We start from the raw sequence: 24,166 nt of genomic DNA, 5'->3' as shown, positions 1-24,166 counted from the left end.
TGAATTGTGCAGTCTCAGACTTCACTGTGAAGTAAATGTTCCTGAATAAAAATAACAGAAAATAAAGTCATACTAGTTACATTTTAAAAAATCAAAATATTAGATTGCAAAGGGAAAATTTGATGAAAATGGTTATGGGCACAATTGTGATTTTATTATTTATAAAATGAACTCTTTTATACTTAATGTGTCCGTATGCCACGTGTTAGTAGTGTGTTCTGAGATAGATATATCATTCAATGTGAAGTTGAATAAAGTTCAGTGAATAGTCATTGATTTTTTTTAAGGCCAAAAGTATGATACCTCATTCACAACACAGGCTATAGAGTTTCACCAAGTGATTATTGTCCCAAAATAATCTTTAGTAAGATAACAGGCACTCTTTCCTTAACCTGTGCATTATAGAATTTTAACATTAGCTTTAATAAAATTCTATAATTTTTTGTAGTAGCAATGAAATGAAATGTATGATAAACTAACAATGATTTGTACAGATGTGTTAAGAAAAAATAAAATTCAACATTTAAAAAACTTTGACCAATCAGTATTTACAGGGAAGTGTTGTGACCATTGTCATCTCATAATCACACAAGTAGGACAGAACTCAAAATTGAGTAATTGATGGATTGTACTGCTTTGTCAAGTTAGGAATACTGTAGGTGTATTTGATACTGACTGCTGTTACATTTATTAAAGCTGAAAATAGTGTGACAAGTTATGTTTGTAATAGTGGCATGTCTTGCTATTTATTCAGATAAAATTTTCTATCAATAAATATTTAGAGTGTTTGTTGTCAAAGGGCTACCTTCTTCTTTCATTGGAATTAACAGGAGTTGTGTTGCTCACTTTATCCCACCTCCAGGTACTTGAGAAACACCATCTATACATGATCCTAGATCTCTCTCAAGTTCTGCTAATCATAGTTTGAGAATGAAACTGGCCTTTTTTTATTGTTTAAGGCCACTATGGAAAACACAACCTTGAAGCATAGTCCAAAGATAGCACTGTGGTGGGAATCCTAGTTCCTTAGCTAAGGGGGTGGATGTTTCAATGCAGCGCTGTCCTCTAATGGTTCGTTGCTGAATGAGGTGGTGGTATCCTTATAAACTTCTGGCCAGTTTAGTTATTTGATTGATAGCTGTCTTGTAAACTTCTAAAGCACTAGCCATTTAAAGGATTGTAATATACTCATCTTGCCAGTTGCAAAATCAAGTTGGAAGAAAAGACTGAGGAGAGCTTAGTTCATACTAAATTAGTAAGGAAAATTATGAAATATATGAACCGTTAAGGGACTAATGATAGATTGGTATTAACTTTCTCCACCCATACTGGAAGTTCTCAAATGAGACAACTGTGATCTTAAAGTAAACCAAACACAGACATATTAATTTCGTAGACAAAATCAACAGAAAGTTTGCCGAGTAATACAAGTTGTAGCATTCTGCACAGTTCTTACTGAAAATAGGAAGGTAGAAACACGAGTATGGTATATTGTAGTTAAGAAATTCCACTTTTTTGTTTTTTCCTTAAGTTATAAAACTTAATTTCTGATATAACAAACATGCAATTTATTCTTGGGGTGGTGGGTATTTATAACAATCTTTGATTATAACATACTTGATTATAATGTACTTGGGTATTGATTTCTGAGGGGAGAAGAGCTTTCAGCGAAGCTTTCTTGTGCTTTTTAGCCCAAAAGTGAAAGTTTTGATAAAATTTTGTTTTGTAAAATTCATTTTGCCTATGTTTTGAATAATGGGATGTGGGCTTTCGGGGAGGGAGTCCTTCCCCCTTACTTTATTATGCTTTAAATCATTTAATTTAGAAATGAAACTACCAGCATATGGTATTCAACTTGAATACAGTTGGCAGTGAGGTTTGGAGAAGTCTTTCTTGTATGCAGCTGTGGCAGCAAAAAAAAGCATATTAGATACTTGAGTGAATTTTTAAAAAGATAAAGAATAACACAGAAAATATATGTTGGCATAACTGAGTATAGTCTTGCTTGGAGTAACATCTAGTTTGACACTTAAGAGCCCAAACATGTCTGGAGAAGGTGGCTTGAAGTATGGTGATAGTTAAAGATGCCTAGAGATCATAAAAAAATAGGTTTTAGCTTTGAAAGAAGTTAGAAAAGCTTGCCTGCAATATTTAAAATTCTAGATTGTATTTCTACATTGTCTTGTAATACAAAGTGTGGGCGGGGGGCTCTCAGTGAAATCGGTCATGTAAACTTAGAGCAAATGTGTGTTCCATGCACATAGCCCATGGAGTTGAATTCATTGCTTCAAGAAGTTACAGTCAAATACCGGAGCTAAATTTAGAAAAGGATTAGATAATTCTATTAATGCTTTTGATGTTGTTCATGCTAAAATAGGGGTTATAATTTTGATTGAAATGGAGGTTCTTTTATCTTTGCGGTTTTCATGATATCTAGTATATGCCATTTCACTTCCTTGTCATAATTTTGGTTAGGGTTTTTGGGTGTGGAGATGTGTGTAATATATAAAATTAAGATACCCAATTTTGAAATAAACTGTGATACTATTGTGCAGTATAGTCCTGATTTTTCCAAAAGCTTGTTATCTGAACCTCGAATCCCTTCCTAGTCCCTCCTGCTGGGAAGGGATTTGCATACTAGAGCAGAGACCCCTAGCTGCAGGGCACAGTTGCCAACTTTCATGTGGTAAATAAGCACCCCGACTTTCACAGCCAAAAATCAACCTAATCCCATTTCAAAATAAGACCAAAACAAGCCAATCCCCAAGAACCCCAATAGTTTGTAACTAGATCCCCCTGGTGTGCAGTCTGGGACTGTGGTGAGCCCGCTATGCACCCTGGACTCTCTTCGCCCCCTTGCCCCTGCTTCCCCCCCTTTCCCCTTGCTTGCTGGGAGCAAAAAAAATAAAAAAAAAAAAAAGAAACAACAAGCTAAAGACTAGCCAACAAGCAACTCACAAGCCAATTAAGCCAAAACCAAGCCCAATTTCAGTGTTTTTTTCCACAGGTTTGGCATGTCTGCTGCAGGGAAGGCTATCTTACTGTGAATGGTTCCTGCAGCAGCGCAGGTACCCCCCTCTGGGGCTACTTGGAGGTGCAGGGAAGGCTGTGGTCCTGGTGGGAAAAAGCAGAGTCTGGGCTGAGGGTCTCTGCTCTGCTCTGCCAGGACCTCAGCCTCCCTCCTGCAGCTTGTGCCTGCAATAATGGAGAGGCAGGAATGGCAGCACAGTCTTTGCAGCTTCACTATCACAGGAGTGAGTGAGCAGACAGACCTGTGACCGTGGAACTGTAGAGGGCTTCCTGTGCTGCTGCTCCTACCTTATTGATTATCTGAACTTCTGATTATCTGAATAAAATCCTGAGTCCCTCCTGCTATTTGGATAATTGGGAGTATGCTGTATTAGTTTTACTTGATGGAATGTGATTTGAGGATACTGAGATAATTGTTTCATAGTTCTATATCAGATGGAGTAAGTTACTAACAAGAGTACTGTTGTTTTTTTTAAAGCAAATGATCTAGCACTTCCCTGAGTAACTTAAAGGCAGGTTCCATCAGTGCCCTTAAAACTAACTGTTGAAGACATGAGTATCAGTCTGTTTCTTTACACTTCGAATGAATCTTTGCACCTCTGGGTGAAAACTCACAATGTGTTTGATTTTTGCCCATGAACCTGCAATAAGATATTTGTACATTTAGAGAGCTTGTACTTAAATGGTCTATTGGATAGAGCACTCAACTGGGAGTCAGGAGACCCGAGTTTTATTCCCAGCTCTGCCACTCTCCTGTTTGGTGACCATGGGCATGTCACTTCACCTCCCTGTTTCCCCAGCTGTAAATTGGGGACAATTATACTGACCTCTTTCGATATCTTTGATATCTACTGATTGAACATGCTATGTAAGAGCTAGGTATTATTATCTAGGCCTGCATTTAGAAAATTTAAAAGATATGACACTGAAGCCTGTTGAGGGTGGACTTTGTGCATTGTGTCAGGTGGAGGTTGGAGAGCAGCAACAAAAAATGAATCTCATTTGATTTTTTTTTTTTTTAAACTTGCATGGGCTGCTTGCTGTTAGAGAGCAAAAAATATCTCCCTTCCAAAGTCCCCAATATAACATAAATGCATACACGTGTCTCTGTTCACAGCAGGAGCAGAATTATGAAACTTGCAAAAAGTTGCTTTCACTCTGTTGCTGGAACTTTACGCACAAGGGAAGCAGTGATGACCAGGAGAGTGCTTTTTGAGTTCTTGCATTAAGTTCAGTACTTTCAATGTTCCTTGCTTTGAGGCTGGTCTCCTTGATAGCAAGTTTTTGTAGAACGCTAATCCCTGGAATAATTGTCTTGAGGTACAGTAGCTGATTTTGATTAGGCTTTTTGTGGAGAGACTGAGTAGTTTGGCACCAAGGCCATAATAGTTGGTAGTCTGAGATGATTAAAATGAATTTTTCTGATTCCTTCTATATCATTTTAAGAATAGCTTTCCTGTTGCAGCAGAGGCTAGAAATATGTATGAGAACTAGCCTGGAAGTTCCATTTTTGAGAAGGCACTTATGCCTTATGGTGCTGCTTATCGGACATGTTGAATAAACTTGAAACCTTCGCTGTGCTTCAGTCCCACCAACAGTTAGTAGTATATCAGGTGAAAACCTTGCGGGTCCTATCTTTCATTCTCAGTGGTTCATTCAGTTTTGTTATACCAGTCTGGCATTCTGTGTGTGGTTTCTAGAAAAAGAGTTCCTGTGAATATCTCTGCTTAGTTCATCAGTTATTTGGTTTACTTAGATTAGGCAACATGTTGCAGTTCCCGTGGTAAAGGATCATGCCGTAGCCAGTACACTACCGAAATATAATGGTTGATCACATATACTTAGCAGTAGCTGACATGGCCTTGGAAATCACTTGTTTTATTAAACATTCACATTTAGGAGTCGTAAAATATTTCTTGCCACTCTTCTGTTGTCACAGCAATGAGAGAGCTTTTGGAAGGGGAGAATATTTTATCAGTGTAAAATTTTGAAAGACTTATTTTCTCTCTCCCACTGTACCCCAGGAGGAATAAGAATTGTTCAAAATTGTAAAAGTTTACAATAGATGTGGAGTCCTACTATGCAGTAGGAGTAACATTACCATTAAGTGAAAGTAGGATGTGAGTTTGGAATTAACAAAAAGAGATGTGGACCTTTAATATAAATAACTGAAAATGAGCCTCAAAGAAAACTTGTCACTCTGCTAAATGGATGTTTTAGGAATATCTTTCAATAAAGCCGGGAAGGTGCAGCAATTGAATATAAATCAGGCTTACTGTCTTAGATTTAGAATTTAAAAGCACAACTTAAATTAAGACTTAAGTAGTTCTGGCAAAAAGGTACTTATTTTCTTACCAGGTATTGGTTTGTTTGGCTTATAATCACCCTGCCAAATTACAAATTTGAATTTGAATTTTAACACATCATAATATTGTATTTACACAATAAAGCATAACTGTTGATTGTGAGTACCGAAGCACTTCATTAAAGTTCTGTTGAAGTGTAAGCATGCATAGTTATAGTAATATAAATATTTCACAGCTAGGATAAAGGAATTCTCCCCAATGATGTTTCAAATTACCATCAACTATACAGAGTTGTTTTGAGTACATATGATCTTTTGCGTATTAAGTGGTTAATGTTGTACTTATAGGATTCATCATGCCACTGACACCATCAACTGAGTGTCAGGTTTTTGGACCAATATGAGGTTATAAACAAGGATTCTTTGAATGGAATTTACTGCTCTGTCAGGTTTGAAACTGCTAAGCTTTTTTCTGGCTAAGAAGCAGGCAAAAAGTTTCCCTTTTAGATTTTTTTTCCCCACCGTGTGGCCTGTCAGTACCCCCTACAGGCATGCCTGGTAAACTGCACTGATGTTGCTTCTCAGTGTTCTACCTCTGTCAGGGGTAGACAAGATCTCTCTGTGGGTTAAAAATAGAGCTTGTCCCCCTCGTAGGGAAAATCTTTGGCAGATCCACTAGCAATCTGCATGATGACTGACAGCCCGTCAGGATGGGGAGCTAGATGGAATCTTATATAACACATGGCAAGTGGTGTACTCTTCTGGAGTCCTAGTCTAGACTCAACCTTCTGGAATTGTGTGGATGCAAGTGTCGGGTTGTTCTCAAAGGTGCTCTGAGTCACACATTTATGAGGAGAATGATATAACTACTACCAGAGCTTAGCTCATTTCTAAGAAGAACAAACAGCAGAAGATTATATTGCAGATGTTGGAATACCTGGATTTGTGACTCAGATACCGATAGGCTGAATGTCAGCCATAATGAGCTGGAGTTGGGAGAATCAGAGCTAACCAGCAAGTCTTCAGTCAAATTATATAGAGTCGGTTCCTTCCGCAAGTGGAGACTCATGTTGCAATCCAGTTCATAGGGAAGATAACCAAATTCTGCAAATATTTTCACTAAGAGGCTACAGTGGATGCACTACCACTTCCCTAATCTGATCTGCGATCATGCCTTTTTACTGTTACCCTTTGCATCCAGATGGTCAGAGGGGTCAGCTTGGTAATACTGATTTCCTTTTCTGACCCACATGCCCCTGCCTTCCCAGATAGTGTCCTCCGTAGGTTAGTACTAATCTCTTGAGATCTCATCTACCGCACACCTTTGACCTACCCAAACCTGCAGTGTGTGAAGCTTGCCTTGTGGAAACTGAACCACCATGCCTCCTAGAGTAGACTGTGAAATACTCTCAAGTTGCTTGATTTCTTCGTTAGATTCAGAAAATTTTCTACCATTTTGGCCATCCATGGTCTTTCGGGAGGAAGACAAATCCCTGGAGATCGTCCATGAAGGACATTTTGGACGTCTCTTTAAATTGTTTGCAGAAGGATCTGAGTTCCAGTTTCTTGAAAGTGCAAGTCTAAGCAGCAAATAGTAGGTATCTCATTATTTCCTGTGCCATCAAGCTATTTCACCTGTATGTAAGGCCCTACTTAACTTGTAATATTGCAGAAAATAGATAACGAAACAAAGAAATAACAATTACAAACACCCCCCCCTCCCCCCCCCCAAATGCACTGGCCATCTCTATTTTTTCCCTTAGAAGAGAGCTTTCTTCCAAACTTTACATGCTGTCCAAACAAACAAAAATCCACATCAGACCGTTGGGGACTCAAAACTATCAGTTTTGCCACAAACGTACATTCCCTTCCTTCATCCATCTTTTCACCCTTCCTTGCTCTGGGACCAGCAAACTGGCAGTGAAGAACAGCACTGCAAGCCTCATTTCTCCATAAACATTCGCTCTTTTTCCTGAAGAGAGAGATTTTTTTTGGAGATGCTCATTCGAGACATATTATTAATATTGGTCTGGCCCTATAAATAGTGTGTAAGGTGGGGTCTTTGTGGGGGATATGATGTGTTCTGTGCTCTTTCCTGGAAACTCCACACAACTAGTTTGATGTGATCGAGAATGGGGAGCCAGTGGAGGGACCCAAAGAGAAAGGTGACATGGTCAAGCAACGAGTCAGGAAAATAGTCTTTGCAGCAGTGTTTGGAATGGATATAAGTGGGGCAGTATTGCTTAATGTTATAGAATAATATGACATATTACTCGGTTTGCTTAAAGCAGTACATCTAATCACAGATGTTTTTTAATAATTCTGTACTGTATTTAAAACATGATATACAGTATCAATCCTTTGCAGATCAAAAATATTGACTTTACATTGATTTGAAGTCTTATTTTACTATTTGAAAAATATGTTTACAAAATGATAGAATGATGCCATAATCATTTATGGGAAATGATTGTATTCTGTATACAGAGCCCCATTAGTGGGATCCATCTGCACTAAGTCCAGGAGCCCTCACTGTTCTGTATTTTTGGTTCCATAGGAAACATCCCTGGGAACTCTGTTACATTAGTTGTTGCCGGGTGCAATGGCAGAAACTGGGAAAAAAAGATCAGTTTTAAGACTTAGCTGCCTTGTGGGGAAAGAGTATCTATATCAGACCCCTGTGCCCAATGACTTAAATGTTTGGGTGACGAGCACTTGTACAAATGATGCTCCATCTTCCTCCAGTTTGTTTATTAGAACCTGAGAGGTGAAGGGATACTCTCCCCCAGTTCGCCATAATACAAATCTTCTTAGGTTAATGGCTCCAAAAGGGACAAGAAAAGGCCAAGGAAATGCAGAGGATCCTCGTATTTGTCTTCTGGGAGCAAGGGCAATGTTCTTTCAGACTTGGGACTAGAACCTACAGAGAAGGAACCTCAGAATCATTTTTTTGAGTAATTTGGAACTATTCTCAAGAGTATTATGTGGACCTTGTATACTCCTCCAGATAACCCTCTGAAAAAAGCATAGGAGGAAATGGTCGAGAAGAAGAGTCCACTACAAGTTAAATCTGTTCTGATTTATACTCCCTAAAGTTGATGGAACCCTAATGTCTGGTTAAAGAAATGGCAATAATAAAGAATAATATGAGGTAATGTCAGCAGCCCTTCATATATCCACTACCTCTACATCTTGTGCTAGAGCCATGCAGGCATGGTCGGACTCCTGTTGCCCATTGTCATTCAAGATCATAGATTCCAAGGCCGGAAGGGACCATTACGACTATCTAGTTTGACCCCCTGTATAGCATAAGACAGAGAACTTCCCCCAAATAATTCCTAGAGCATATCTTTTAGAAAAACATCTAATCTTGATTTAAAAATGGTCAGTGGTGGAGAATCCACCAAGACCCTTGGCAAATTGTTCCAATGGTTAATTACTGACCATTAAAAAAGTACGCCTTATTTCTAGTCTGAATTTGTCTACCTTCAGCTTCCAGCCATTGGATTGTGTTTTACCTTGCTCTGCTAGATCGAAGAGCCCATTATTAAATATTTGGTCCCCATGTAGATACTGAGGCTGTAATCAAGTCACCCCTTAACCTTCTGTTTGTTAAACTAAGTAGATTGAGCTCTTTGAGTCTGTCACTGTAAGGCATATTTACTATTCCTTTAAATCAGTCTCATGGCTCTTTTCTGAACTGTGTCCAGTTTATCAACTCCTTCATGAATTGTGGGCACCGGAGCTGGACACAGTGCAAAATAAAAAGAGGTAAAATAACCTCTCTACTCCTTCTCAAGATTCCCCTGCTTATGCATTCCATTATTGCATTAGCTCTTTTGGCATAGTATCACACTGGGAGTTTATGTTCAGCTGATTATCCACCATGACCCTCAATCTTTTTCAAAGTCACTGCTTTAGTCTTGAGAAAATATGCTACAAATGGCATCCTCAGGGGCCTGGTCTGAGTTTATGGCATGTGTTGTTAGCATAGATGGATCCAATCCATGCAAGGGCAAAGCAATTTTTTGAATTTTTACAGTATAAATTCTTAATATGGGCCTCACATTCTAATCCAAGTGGTACCCATATGCACTCATTGGAGACAGAAAATGGGTGTAGGATTGTTTTATCCAGATGCAAAAGGCATGTTTGAGTTGTTGTGCTGCTCAAATCCCACACCAATTAGAAGAACTTGCTCCTGGAAACTACTGTAAATATTAATTTTGAACTTCCTATTGGGAAATAGTCCAGACAGTACAAAATTAAAAGTTTACTTCATCTAATTATCAGTGTCAGACAGCCATGTTGTAAACAGTTTCATAATTTAGCACTATTTGAATGATGGCTTGGGGGGCATGGTGGTGTGATTTCTTCCCACCCCCACCTCTGCTGGATGAAGTGTGCATCAGCAAGATAGGAACACATCTTTCCAGTGCTGTCTTTCACCGATGGTGCACTTAAAATATTAAGTATGTAGCAACCATCATAGTTATTTCATTGATTATAATGACAGTTATCCTACACTTTGTCCTTGAGTTTTTCTCTCAACATTTATAGACATCTGTAAGACATGCATCTTGTAGCTGGTAACCTCCTGGAATTATCATTCTTCACTTGAGTGTTAAGCAACTGTCATATGAAAGGACGGCTTGCTTTAGGTAGTCATATATTTGCACTGGCACAAGTTTATGCCCTGTCACAGATGACATGTAACCACTTCTGTTGTGCAGTTGTGGTTGTGCTGAAACATGTAAAAATTGTGCGCTGCATTTTGACATTGTCCTTGCAACTCAGCCTTTCTCTTTAAATGCTTCTGTGATTTGTTCAGGTGATTTGCAGTTATTTATTTCATTTCATGGTTGAGAATGTTACATATTTTGCAAAAGAGTTTTCCTCTGTCTTTAAATGCCTCTCTAAGAAAATATTTTTTGTCTTTTGCTGATTTATTTGCAAGATGAGACTTTTGTTGCGGCTTTTTTTTTTCCCCCCCAGAATTGTTTTTTCACAGCTGGGCTTTTTCTTATATAGGTCCCTATTACCCTCCACCCCCATCCCGATTTTTCACACTTTCTATTTGGTCACCCTAGGAGAGACTAAATTTAATGGTTCTGCAGACTTTGCTGCTAAAAAGATTTTCCTCCTGTCCTGTGTCTCTTTTCACCAGAATAGAGTGGAACTAGGTCTGCACAAGAAACTTTTGCTGATGTAGCTTTGTGGTTTAGGGGTGTAAATTTTTTTGAGGGGTGTTATTTCAGTACTGGCAAAATCCTAGTGTAGCTGCAGTTTATGCTGGCAAATGTACTTCATGCCTATGTACCTTATTTTGCTCGCCAAACCAGGATAAGTGTTTTTTTGTTTGCAGGTTGGATTGACTTAAATCAAAGTGGTTTTAATCACCCAGCAGGAAACCTTGATTTAAATAATCAATTTTAATCGTTTTTTGCATTTGTAATTTTTATTATTTTCCTAAAGAGAGAATGATTCTCATTAGTTGGTAACCATTAGAACATATTGATTTGCAACTAAATATAGCCTTTACACTACATTTGGTGCTCTTTTTGCTAGTCAGCATGATACAATATGCACATTTACTTCATCAGTTATATAACGTAACTTATATTCATTCAGATTCTTAATTTTTACTCTTTTATTATGTTTAGAAAATGGTGAATGATGCATTTCTTATTTATTAGATTAATTTTTTAATTGTTTTGTGTCAAGCTCTGGATGGAAATTCAAATTCAATTAACATTCACAAAATTTTTTTTTTATTAAATAAAGTAACTTAAAAAGTGCTGGATAAATTTTGTGTGTGTGTATCAAAACGTTTTGCATTTAATATGGCTTATTAAACGAAGGAGGTATTATCTGTAGTTAGTGAATTGAACTGTTTTGTTTCTGGTCATAGCGTCCTGCAAGGTTTTAGAACTAGAAGATCTCATTCCTGCATCTAGTTTTTATTCATACACTGGGAGAGAAAAATAAACTTTCCTGCTTTTTCAACTCCCAGTGGTTTCTTAACTTTGAACTGAACTAGTTGTGTAAACTGAAATGAAGAAAGCATTCTCTTTGACTCTGCAGAAGAGGCTACTGCTGTCAAAAGATGGTTTAGGACTTCAGCAAACTTTGTTTCCGGTTGCTTAGCAAATGACTTCCACGAGTTCAGTGGTTTGATTTGCTTTAAAACTTGGCAGGAAATATTTATTGCTTAATATTAAAGTTTGTAATTAATTTAAATGATTTAAAAAGATTATAATTTTAGGCCTTACGTAGGTTGTCAATTTCAAATTTATTTTTAAGTGGGTCTATTTTAAAAAAATAAACTTGTATTTAATTTAAAAAAATAAAATTTATTCATATTTTTTTAAAAAATCATCAATTTGTATTCACCCTGTTTCTGCTATAACCTGCATCCGTGCTAAGATGGTATGCTCATATAACTATGTCAGTGTACCTTTTCTAGTATAGATATTTAGAACCAAGTCTGACCAAAACAGTTACAGGTGTGTTCGATCTTTACAATGCTAGAGCAGCCCAAGAACTAAATATCTTTCTCAATGGAAATATGAATCCCACCCAGTCTACCTTGGAGTAATCCTAGATCTCTCTCTCTCTCTCTCTCTCTCGATAGATAGGTATATCTCCATATCTATATTTATCTCATAGAACTGGAAGGGACCCCGAAAGATCATCAAGTCCAACCCCCTGCCTTCACTAGCAGGACCAAGTACTGATTTTTGCCCCAGTTCCCTAAATGGCCTCCTCAAGGATTGAACTCACAACCCTGGGTTTAGCAGGCCAATGCTCAAACCACTGAGCTATCCCTCCCCCCCCCGGTCTTAACCACATGAGGACAGCTGCGTCTAAGGTGAGGTTGCGTAACAGCCTTCTAAGCGAATTGGCTGGCATTTCATGGGGACCAAATGCACAAACTCTCTGATCATCCGCTTTAACCCTCTGTATGTCTGCAGCAGAATACTGCCCCTGTCTAGCTCCATTCATCTCATGTCAAGTTGGTTGATGCACAGCTGTATTCAACTGTGCGCATTGTAACTGGCATGATTCGACTCATACCAGTACCATGGCTCCCTGTGTTAAGCAACATCACTCTTCCGAGCACCTGTGATAAGTATGCTACAGCCAGAATGGTTGAGAAGATCAGGGCAATCCTGGTCCTACCACTATACGCAGACTTCTTTAACCACCCAAGAGTGCACTTGTCATCGATGCACCTGTTGTGGGCCCACTTGCCCTGCCCAGATTTCTCTGTGATGTCAATGTGGTATGAAGAATGATCTTCAGCTGATGTCAGAAACCAATCTCTTATAACTGGCCCGACCACATGTATACCTAGCTTTGGTTTGCCAAACTGTTCATGGGCCCTTCTGAACCGAGTTTGAATGAGCCAGGGACAATGTGCAGCGAGCCGTCACGCTTGGGGCTGGCCAGCAGGAAGATCCCAGGTGCGCTGTGGACAAAGACAGAGAATGTTTCACATCACTGACTGCCCTCTTACCAATTTGATGGTGACCTGAGGGTTCTGCACTTCGCTGATGCGGCTGCTGCAAATTGGCTTGGCAAGCTCCACCTCCAATAAGGTGGAATGTAGACATGGTTTAAGTGGAAGCCTCTGTCCCATTTTTCCCTGTCCTAACCCCTGTCTTCAGCCAGTTATCAACACCTCTCCGATCACTCCTGTGTAGGTTGGTGCTGATTCTCTCAGAACCAAGGATTCAGATTGAGAGTTCACAGAATCGTAAAAATGAAGGAAGTGCCATACTGACAGATTAGTGGGCCATTTAGCCCAGTATCCTGTCCAGTCGTGGCTAATACCAGTTACTTCATCTAGAGGTGCTGGGGGATTCCTGTTACAGAATAACCTACACATAGGGAAAGTTTCGTCCCTGATCTCAGGGCTGGGTTATATCCTGAAATTTGAGGGCTTATATCCTTTTACTTTTCGTCTTATTTAATGAAAACGTTGTTCTTTTTGTGTGTGACTGTTTTAATTTCAGCATTTTCACAGTAAGTTGCAGTAGGATTTTTAAAATGCCATTTAAGAGCCCCAAAGTAGTTGTGATATCTAAAAACTCTGCATGTGAAATTCGGTTAAGAGCAAATTTCATATATATAAAACCTTTTCAATAAAACTATAAGCAGGCATCCTCCCATTCAGTGCTTTTGCTATCTTGCTTACCCACAGCTTGGGGCCAGTTAACCTCACTTGTGCTTGGAACACTACAGCTTCCTCTTGTCTCCTCTCTTCATGACATTGCTACTAGGTGCCATCTGAGGATGGGCTCTGCTTGAAGAGAAGGAGCTTATATTGCTGACACTGAAACTATCTCTCTTTGCTTGGCCACCTAGTCTAGTCGCTTCCCTCATCTAGAACCGTAGGGTGGTTTTTTTTGTTTTTTTGCAAACATAGTGTTCATCAAGAGCTGTGTGGATAACCATGGAAACTGAATTATCTTGTCCACAGAATAGGTACAATGTGGGCAACAGCAATTTAAACATTTCTATCTTCCCTGCCAGTTTTTTTTTTTTCTGCCCACATCTGGAAAGACCACTTGAGAGTTAAAGGATTAGTGTCTCTGCCCATTTTGTTCTTGGCAACTCTATCAACAGTCAACCAGCGAGCAATTAATGCATCTCAGTATCACAGAATTTTACCTGTTATGACTTAAACATTTTACTACTCAAGTATAACAAAGCTATAGAGAGGTTTCTTAATCTTAAATATGCTTTGCTTCTGTTTCTAAGGAAAAATACTGCCATAGTTATTTTAACACTTTGACTATTATATGGTATTTCAAGAAAATTATGGGAAAATAAGCATAGTAACTTCCCTGAAAATGTTTTCTTTTCTGTATTGGCTGTACTATTTTTAAATAATTTGAATCCAAACTCTGACTAGTTTGTACTACAGAGGTGTGCACTGGCGTGTGTGTGTGTGTGTGTGTGTGTGTATGTATTATATATACACACACACACACACACACGCGTTGTCGTGTAACAGAGTACATGTGGGATCTGGACATTTAACAAGAAGAATATGTACCTTGTTGCATGCTTTGTAATTATTAATGTTCTTAGGAGATTGTATTTAAGAGTATTCAGGACTGCATAAGCAAGTTTTTATTTTTTTTCTTTTTCCGCCTAGAAACATACTTTTTTTTTTTTTTTTAAAAACAGGTCCCTTCACAGATGTAGTCACTACAAATCTTAAGCTACGAAACCCATCAGATAGAAAAGTATGTTTCAAAGTGAAGACCACAGCGCCTCGTCGATACTGTGTGCGGCCAAACAGTGGAATTATTGACCCAGGATCATCTGTAACTGTTTCAGGTAAAAACAAGTTTGTTGTGCAGCTTTATAGTTCTGATTCTCTTGTTCCAAGATACTACACGAAACACTTTGCCACCTGTCCCTTACAGAAACTATTGCATAATATCATTAACTGTTTTTTTTTTTTTAAAGGGTTGTTGATAATGAATTGTTAGTACAGTCTCTTCAGTATCGCTAAGCTTGCAGGTGCTACAACAACTTGTACACCAAAAGTTAATATATGAAAATGAAAATCCTGGATACTGAAATATTTAGCTGTCTTTTACAAACTATTATGTTTCTGACTTAATTTGGACAAGTTAACACATTCAAATTACCCTTTCTGTATTGACTTTAAAAAAAAATGTGGTTCAAGATCAGATTATGCAGTAAGAAAGGAAATGGGAAGGTGGGATAGTGAGGAAAAGATATGATGGGGGATACTGAATTACAATTATAATCTGTTATAATCACCCATGATGAGTGTACGGAAGCAAGAGGGGAAGGTGGAAAGGGTCAGAGAAAAATTAATGATGCCCTTGCCTTTGCCCAAGAGAGGCATATTTTTGTTTATAATGCACCCTCAGCTTGTAGTGGGACATCACTTTATGGCTGTGAAGTAATTACACTGTATATATCTAATATAGTTAATGGTGCTTTAAAAATTAGATGAAAACTTAGTTGATTGGATCATATAGTACATTCCATATTTAAAATGATGAAGTGGACCATATAATTAGCTCAATCACAGGATCACAAATCCACTATTCAATAACTGTCTTTTCCAGATTATTTAGGTAGCCTAATGCTTTCCATTTATAAAAGGTTCTTACTCTTTTTAAAGAAGCTCTGACATGTCCATAGTTTGCAGCAGGCCTTTGAAATTCAGCAGAGGGAGCCCTGGGGACTGACAGTGCCTTTTCTTTCTCCCATGAAAATTTGTTTAGTTTGGCTTGGACAGGTTTTTTTTTTTTTTTTTTGCGCTGCTGTTGTTGTTTGAAAAATTACCATTGCCTTTCTGCCACTTGTGTTGGCAGCAAAATGTTGGCAGCCTGCCAAAATAACTGGACATATGTATTTTAATCTAAGACTGGGCCCATGGTACCGCCAAAGCAGCAGCACACTGTACTGAGAATACTGGGTGCAGGCTGCCGCTCCAGGGTCTGGGGAAAGGGCTGTACTCTCCCATGAGTGAGCAAATGGCTTGGGTAGCTCATCCCACTGCCCTATGGGGGGGACCACATGGGGAAAGAGCTCCCCCACCTCCCACGAGCAAGGGAAAGAAGAGCCAGGTTGCCTCCTGACCACTTCCATGGACCCACCATATGGATCCAGTTTATCATTCTTTCCCCCTCTCCTAGACTGCCTTGGGTATTTGGAAGGGGTAGGGAAGTAATCCTTTGCTAGGTGGTGCTCTAGGCTCAGGCAGAGTCATTCAGGCTCCTGTCTTGCTCTCCTTGGGGCTTCCACAATGTAGCAGGAAAGCTGCCAATGGAACAACCAGAGCTACTGTTTTTCTTCCTTCTTGTGGTGTGGCAGGAGCCAGTGGAGTAGCTGCTGAGAAGCAGCAACAGGGATGTGGGGAGCAGATGCTCAAAGCACTCCTGATTCACATTGATACTTATCTTGAGAAGTGGTTGAAGGAGACTGGGAAGGCTGATTGAAACAATTCTGTTTAAAAGTTGCCGGGCACAGTTCATGGAGCAAATCTTTGATTTATAGTCAAATACAAATTTTCTTCTTAACAGTTGCCGTTGAAGAGAACAAGTTGGGCCACTGTTATGCAAGAGGTAGATCACAGTCCAAAGAGTTTCTACAGTGATTCCTACATCTAGACCAACAATTTATGGTTGAGCTAGAACATTTCACTGAGAGACACCTTGAATTAAAGAGACTCTAGGTACATCTACTTTGCAAAAAAAACCAAAACCCCGGATCAGGAGTCTGAGAGCCCGGGTCAATTGACTGGGCTCATACTACAGGACTAAAAATAGCAGTGTAGATATTTCCAGCCTGAGTGGGAACATCTACACTGCTATTTTTTAGTCCCATAGCATGAACCCAAGTCAGTTGACCCAGGCTCTGAAACTTACTGCTGCGGGTTTCTTTGTTTTTTTGCAGTTTAGACGTATCTGCTAAGAGTAATGGAGAATTTATCTTATTTCCAGCAGAACTTTGCTAACTTCACCTTTCAGCCATTGTATCTCATTATGCCTTTGTCTGCTAGGTTAGTCCTCTAGTATCAGATATCTTTTCCTTGGGTAGTCAGTTTATAGATTTGTCATCAAGATTCCACTTGACCTTTTCTGTAGTAAATTAGGTTGAGCTCCTTTAGAATCTCATAGTAAGGTGCCTTTTCCAGGCACAAATCATCCTTCTAATTCTTCTCTGAACCTCTCCAATTTTTCAACATCCTTTTTGAAGTGTAAACACCAGTACTGGACATAGTATTCCAGCAGTTGTTTCGCCAGTGCCAAACAGAGGTAATATCACACTTTACTCCTGCTTGATTCCCCCAGTTAATACAGTCAGGTATTTTAATAGCCCTCTTTGCCACAGAATCACACTGGAGGATCATGTATAGTTAGTTATATACAGTGACCCATAAGTACTTTTCAGAGTTGCTGCTTTCCAGAATCCAGTTTCCTATTCTGTAAGTATCGTTTGCGTTCTTGTCCCTAGATGTATTGTCTAGCATTTGGCTATGTTAAAAGGCAGATCACACACCATGTTTCCAAATGACCCAGATCATTCTTTATCAATGACCGTACCTCGTTATTTGCCACATCGCCAGTCTTTATCATCTGCAAATGTTATCAGTAGTGAATTCATATTTTCTTTCTGATCATTGACAAAAAATCTAATCAATAGTGGTGGGCTGAGAGCGATTATTTCAGGATCTCACTAGAAAAGCCCCACTGGTTAATACGTCTCAAGTTTAAATGGGGAGTTATCAGTTACTTTTAATCCATTTAACATGTGCCATATTGATTTTTGAATTGTGCTAGTTTTTAAATCAGAATGTCATGCAGTATTGAGGACAAAGAAATCCAAATGTGTATATTGTGTTACATCGACAGTTACCTTTCTCAGCTACGCTTGTAATCTTGTCAAAGAAAGGTATGTTCATTTGACAAGACTTATTTTCCATTAAACCGCATCGACTAGTATATTTTTGTCCTTTAACTCTACTGATAGTGTGGCACAGCATTCCATTGTTTTGCCCAGGCTTTGTTATGCTAATTGGCTTATAATTACCTAGGTCATCAAATTAATTTTATAAGAATACTGACACATTGGCTTACCCACTCTTCCAAGGCATAAATGGTCCAGAAAGTTCTTTGGACAACTCTGTGGATTTTGAGGTATTAATAGAGCTTTGTTTTGGAGTAGGCAAAGACCCCAGTGGGTCAGGTTCTCAACTCTGAACTTGTTAGAGCTTTTTACCTTAAAGTCTCAACTGTTTTTCTGGAGTTCTCCTTGGAGAATTAGATATCATCCACTCTGGTAATACCAGGCCTCAATTGAAGGGGCCAGGCATGTGTTAAAGCTTGAAAGAGAGCCTTGCACCCCACTCTGTCAGAAATTTTTATTTAAATAGGATTAAAAAAAACCCCCAAATATTTTAAACAGTCTGAACAAAAATTTCTTTACTTCTCAGTTGCTCTAATTTCAGTCACTTATCGTTATTCTAATCCTATTAGGTTTTCAGTCATCCATGGAAAAAGAGGGTGGTGAAAACTTTATTTTTCTTTATTAGAAACAAGAAACGTCATCGCCCTTTTTTGGGTGATAGGAAAATGGGAAACAGTCATTCAGACTTTTTTGTGAGCCAAAGATTTCTTTTTTAAAAAGTTATGCAAGCACATCTGTTTCCCCCCCCCCCCCCCCCCCGTTTACAAGACATTGTTGACATAGCCAATGCCAGAGAGCATCTGCATAGTGCGGATCCTCTTTTTACATACATACATACATCCATCCTTTTTTTTTTTTTTTTTTTTTTTTTAAATCAGCATTTTGATTCTAGGTATGGAACATGGTAGAACTTACAGGTAACCAGCATCAAAGGAGAATGGGCCAGTACCTACTTGTCTGTCATTGTACTGTCCTCTCCGGAGAGGAAGGGGAAAGCTGGCCCAACTAGCACCTGTCTTCAGAAAACTCTTTGGAGTAGATACTTATTGTAACTACCATCGTTTATATTTGGGGTCTGTTATCTTTACCTTCATTCAAATCACAATATGTGTTTTTCTTCGAGTGATTGCTCCTGTGTATACCACAGTAGGTGTGTGTGCTCGCCACGTGCACCGGTGCCGGGAATTTTTCCCTTAGCAGTACCCGTAGGAGGGGAGCACTGCTGCGACCCCTGGAGTGGCGCCTTTCTATCACACTATAAGGGGAGCTGCGCACTGCCTCCCCCTCCCCCCCCATTCCTTCTTGCCGCTAGTGAAGGTAGTTGGAACTTTGTGCTCCAGCCTTGCTGTAGACCTTCTAGTAGCCTTAGTAGTACTCATCTTCTCCATAGTTGGATAACTTCTTTAGTTAGTTGCCTGGTGCGGGGCATGCCCTGTGCCCCAGGCTTCGTCGTGCGACTCCTGTCCCAGTTCTATGCCAAGAAGCGACTGGCACACTCAGTGTCTTTGCTGCTTGGGTGAGACTCACGTAACCGATCGCTGTAAGATGTGTAGGTCGTTCAAGCCTCGAATGAAACGTGAGAGAGATCCGGCTCCGGGCCCTGCTAATGGAATCTGCGTTGGCCCCGGCACCGGCGCGCTGATCGGACTCGGCACCGGGTACCGCGTCCTCGGTGCAGAGGGAGGCGCCCTCCACCAGTCAGCACTGCTCACCCGCTAAGAAGCAAGGGAAGACTCAGCAGCGCCGACAAAAGGACAGGGGTGAGGCCGGACCCGAGTTGGGCAGCCCACGATCCCCCTCGGGACCCAGACCTCCGACTCGCACTGAGCGGAGTAGCCCGGTCCCATCCGCGCGTGCCTCTCCCGTGGTGAGAATGCCGTCGATGCCGGAGGCTGCACAGGCTGCGCGTGACATCCTCTCCCTCCTGGTGCGGGGTGCGCCACCTGAGACAGGCCCCCGGTCCCGAGGGAAGCCGCCATTGGGAGCACACCAGCCCTCCCCTGCAAGACGCAGCCTGCGCTCCGAGGACCGTGCGCCCCGTTTGACGAGGTCCTCACATAGCTCGCGTCTGCCCTCCACTCCGCTCAGACTGGCTGACTTGCCCGCGCGGGAGTCTCGAAGGTCCTCCACTCCCCATCGGGAGCGCAGGCACCGAGACAAGTGGCGTTGACGCTCCTCTTCGGATAGGAGCTACAGGAGCAGATCCCAACGCCATCGTTATGGACGCTTGGGCTCGAGTGCCCGCTCTGCCAGACACCATGGACGGAGCTCTCCTCGGGCATTACCGGCACCGAAGTGTTGTAGCTACGATCGCCGGGACGACTATGAGAGCAGCACTTCGGTCGAGTACCGCTCCTGATCGTCGTCAAGGTCCAGATCTCGAGGTCGGCACTGGCACGACCATAGACACTCCCGCCGCTCCTACGGCACCGTGCGGTCAACAGCAACCTCGGCCTCGGCACCCAGCCGCCCGTCCCCGAGCCGCACTGGGCCCCAAGAGCAGCCTCCACCGCTCGGCACCCAAGCTGGTCAGTGGCAAGGGGCACCGTGGCAGGGCCAATGGTGGCAGTGGGCACCGTGGCTGCAATTGCCTGCCCAGGTAAGACCCCGCTCGGTAGCCGGGGCATCCCAGACCCATTCGGTGTCCCCTCCTCGACAAAGTCAGAAGTCGACGGGCACCGAACTGGCGGCACTGGGCCCGGACTCGGTCTTGGGAGTCGAACCAGCGGCACCTCCCGAGGCCCTGGTAGCCGGCCTGGCACCCTCGCCGGCACCAGAGGAGACCATAGCGGCAACTCCGTCTGTTATAGAAGAGGACTTTAAAGCTCACCAGGAGCTCCTCAAAAGAGTAGCCTCGAATCTCCAACTCCAGGCTGAGGAGATGGAGGAGCCATTGGACCCCCTTTTCGATGTACTGTCCTCCTCGGCACCGGGCCGTTTGGCCCTACCCCTTCACCAAGATGTGGCCAACATATCGACTGCCCTGTGGCAGACCCCAGCTTCCTTGGTGCCAAGAAAGCGGAGAGAAAGTACTTTGTTTCGGCTAAGGGACATGAGTACCTGTACTCCCACCCAGCACCTAACTCCCTGGTGGTGGAGTCAGTCAACCATCGGGAACGCCACGGCCAGCCTGCACCCACCCCCAAGGACAAAGACGCCAAGATTCTTTTGGCAGGAAAGTTTATTCTTCTGCAAGCTTTCAACTTTGGGTGGCCAATCACCAAGCCCTGTTGAGCCACTATGATTTTAACTTGTAGGGGTCTTACCGAAGTTCGAGCCTCTTCTCCCGGAGTGGGACACGAAAGAGTTCAAGGCTCTGGTTGAGGAAGTGGCTGCAGCGGTGAAAGCAGCCCTCCAGGCCGCCTCGGACGCAGCGGACACGGCAGCCCGTTTTATGGCATCGGCCATATCCATGCGAAGGGCGTCCTGGCTTCTCCTGTCTGGTCTGTCTGCAGAGTCTCAGTCTCTGATGCAGGACCTTCCCTTCGATGGGAAAGCGCAGTTTGCGGACCAAACCGATGTTCGCCTGCATGGGATGAAAGACTCCCGTACCACCCTGCAAACTCTGGGCCTATATGTCCCGCCAGCAAAGGACAAACCTAGGCCGCAGACCTCCGCTCCCCCCGCTAGGGGCAGATATGAACCCCCTCCTAAGCGACCGAGGGAGCAGAGACGCAGGTCTCAGCATCAGTCCTGCTCGGCCCCGCAACCAGGCCCCTCGAAGGGCAAGAAACAGGGGACGAGGTGGTTTTGACTCTTTGCGGGGGGGGCCACAGGGCCTGTTGCCACGGACGCCCCCCAGTTAATAAAGTTTGTGTTCTGCAACCGGTTATCTGCATTCCGAGTGCAGTGGTCCCGTATAACGTCGGACCAGTGGGTCCTCAGCACGATTTCCAGGGGCTACATGTTGCAGTTCACCTCACCCCCCCACCCACCACCACCCCCCCCTGCCCCGGGAGGACCTCGGGGACCGGGAACATGCTGCCCTCCTAAACCAAGAGGTGGCGCGCCTTCTCAACCTAGATGTGGTGGAGAGGGTACCGGCGGAATTTCAGGGCAACGGTACTTCCTGATCCCAAAGGTAAAAGGCGGGCTCCGGCCCATCCTGGACCTGCGGAACCTCAACAGGTTTATGGTCCGCTACAAGTTGTGCATGGTATCCCTGACCTCCATCACCCCCTCCTTAGACCTGGGGGATTGGTTTGCGTCCCTGGACCGTCAGAATGCGTATTTCCACATCCATATTTTCGAGGGTCACAGGCGCTTCCTCCGCTTCCTGGTAGGGCGGGACCGTTACCAGTTTGCGGTCCTCCCCTTCGGCCTTTCCACGGCCCCCAGGGTTTTAACCAAATGCACAGCAGTGGTGGCAGCCCACCTCCGGAGGAACGGGCTGCAAATTTTCCCTTACCCGGACGATTGGCTCCTCAAGGGCAGCTCCCGGTCCCAGATGCAGGCCCAGATGCAATTCCTGCTGTCCACATGCGTGGGTCTGGATCTAGTGGTGAACGAGGCCAAGTCCACGTTGGTACCAGTTCAGCGCATACACTTCATAGGGACTCTGCTAGACTCCCTAGAGGCCGCAGCCTCTCTTCCCCGGGACAGATTTGAGACACTCAAAGCTCTCATAGCCTTGGTCACGGCCTTCTCTGTGACGACGGCAAGGGTATGCCTTCAAATCCTAGGTCACATGGCAGCATGCACATCCGTGGTGCGACATGCCAGACTCAGAATGAGGCCCCTCCAACTTTGGTTGGCCTCCCAGTATTCCCAGTCCCGGGACAGCCTGGACAAGGTGGTCACGATGCCTCCCAACGTGGTGGCCGCTCTGCAATGGTGGTCCCTCCCGAGCAATATGCTGGACAGGGTCCCCTTCCGAGAACTCCCTTCCTCTCTAGACCTGGTGTCAGATGCCTCGGACCTGGGCTGGGGAGCCCATATAGGGGACATTCAAACCCAAGGCAGATGGTCGACATTGGAATTGTCTCTGCACATAAACATCAGGGAGCTCAGGGCAGTGCGCCTGGCTTGCGTAGCGTTCAGTTTGCACCTTCACGGGAAGGTGGTCAGAGTCCTCACGAACAACACGACCACGATGTATTACATCAACAGGCAAGGGGGCACACATTCCTTGGCCCTGTGCTGGGACGCCCTGGACCTATGGGAGTTTTGCATAGCCCACGATATCTCCCTACGGGCCTACCACCTACCCGGCGCACGCAATGTGCAAGCCGATCGCCTCAGCAGGGTGTTTTCCCACCAATACGAGTGGTCACTCCACTGGGAAGTTGCCCAACAGCTCTTCCAAGAGTGAGGAGCTCCCCGGGTCGACCTCTTCGCTACCGCCCAGAACAGACGCTGCGCCCAGTTCTGCTTCAGGGCAGGGGCAGAAAGGGGGGCGATCTCGGACGCATTCCTCCTCTGGTGGTCAGACCAACTATTCTATGCCTTTTCACCCTTCCCACTGATAGGGTTTTGCAAAAAGTAAAGGCAGACAGGTCGAGGGTTATCCTCATAGCCCCGGATTGGGCCCGTCAACATTGGTACGGGACCCTTCTGCAACTTTTAGCGGCCCCCCCACGGAGGCTGCCGCTTCACCCAGACCTCCTCTCCCAGGAGAAGGGATGCCTTCTCCACCCCAACCTGGTCGCGCTCCACCTGACAGCGTGGTTGCTCCAGGGTTAAACGAGGAGGAGGGAAAGTGCTCGGAGGATGTAAGACGAATTCTGCTGGAGAGCAGAAAGCCGTCCACTCGGCGCACGTACCTTGCCAGTTGGTCTAGGTTCTCCAGGTGGGCGGGGGAGCGGGGCGCCTCCTCATCTTCCGCATCCCTCCAGCTTATTCTAGATTACTTCCTGTCCCTCAGGACCCAAGGGCTAGCTCCTGCCTACGTCAGGGTACATTTAGTGCCATTTCAGCCTTCCACCCTCCAGTGCAAGGTTACTCGGTGTTTTCTCATCAACCTCCCATTTTTTAAAGGGCCTAGATTGCGCTTTTCCATACGCCAGGGCCCCGGTCCCGCAATGGGATCTGAACCGAGTGTTATCCCACCTCACGGGTCCTCCCTTTGAACCCTTGGCCACGTGTTCCTGGTCCCATCTCTCATGGAAAGTGGCATTTTTGGTGGCTATCACCTCAGCCCGTCGGTTCTTGGAATTTAGGGCCTTGACCTCGGAACCCCCGTATACGGTTTTCCACAGGGATAAGGTCCAGCTTTGTCCACACCCCGTCTTTCTCCCGAAGGTGGTCTCCGCCTTCCATATGGATCAGGACATTTTCCTACCAGTACTCTGTCCTAAGCCCCATTCCTCCAATGAGGAACGCCGCCTACACACGCTAGACGTATGTAGAGTGCTGGCCTTCTACCTG

The 24,166-nt window shown here is 43.3% G+C and overlaps 1 protein-coding gene across 1 annotated transcript in view; it reads left to right on the top strand.

Annotated features, from left to right (window-relative positions):
- VAPA (VAMP associated protein A) overlaps nt 1-24,166 on the top strand; it is a 45,194-nt gene that overhangs the window by 5,755 nt on the left and 15,273 nt on the right. Inside the window, exon 2 of the mRNA XM_024200839.3 lies at nt 14,534-14,686. Within this exon, the coding sequence (XP_024056607.1) occupies nt 14,534-14,686 (153 nt within the window). The remainder of the gene's footprint in view (nt 1-14,533; nt 14,687-24,166) is intronic.

Source organism: Terrapene carolina, unplaced genomic scaffold, assembly GCF_002925995.2.
Source record: "Terrapene carolina triunguis isolate 2854851 unplaced genomic scaffold, T_m_triunguis-2.0 Scaffold58, whole genome shotgun sequence".
In the NCBI taxonomy this organism is placed as follows: Eukaryota; Metazoa; Chordata; order Testudines; family Emydidae; genus Terrapene; species Terrapene triunguis.
This window is presented reverse-complemented; position numbering and strand designations above follow the sequence as displayed.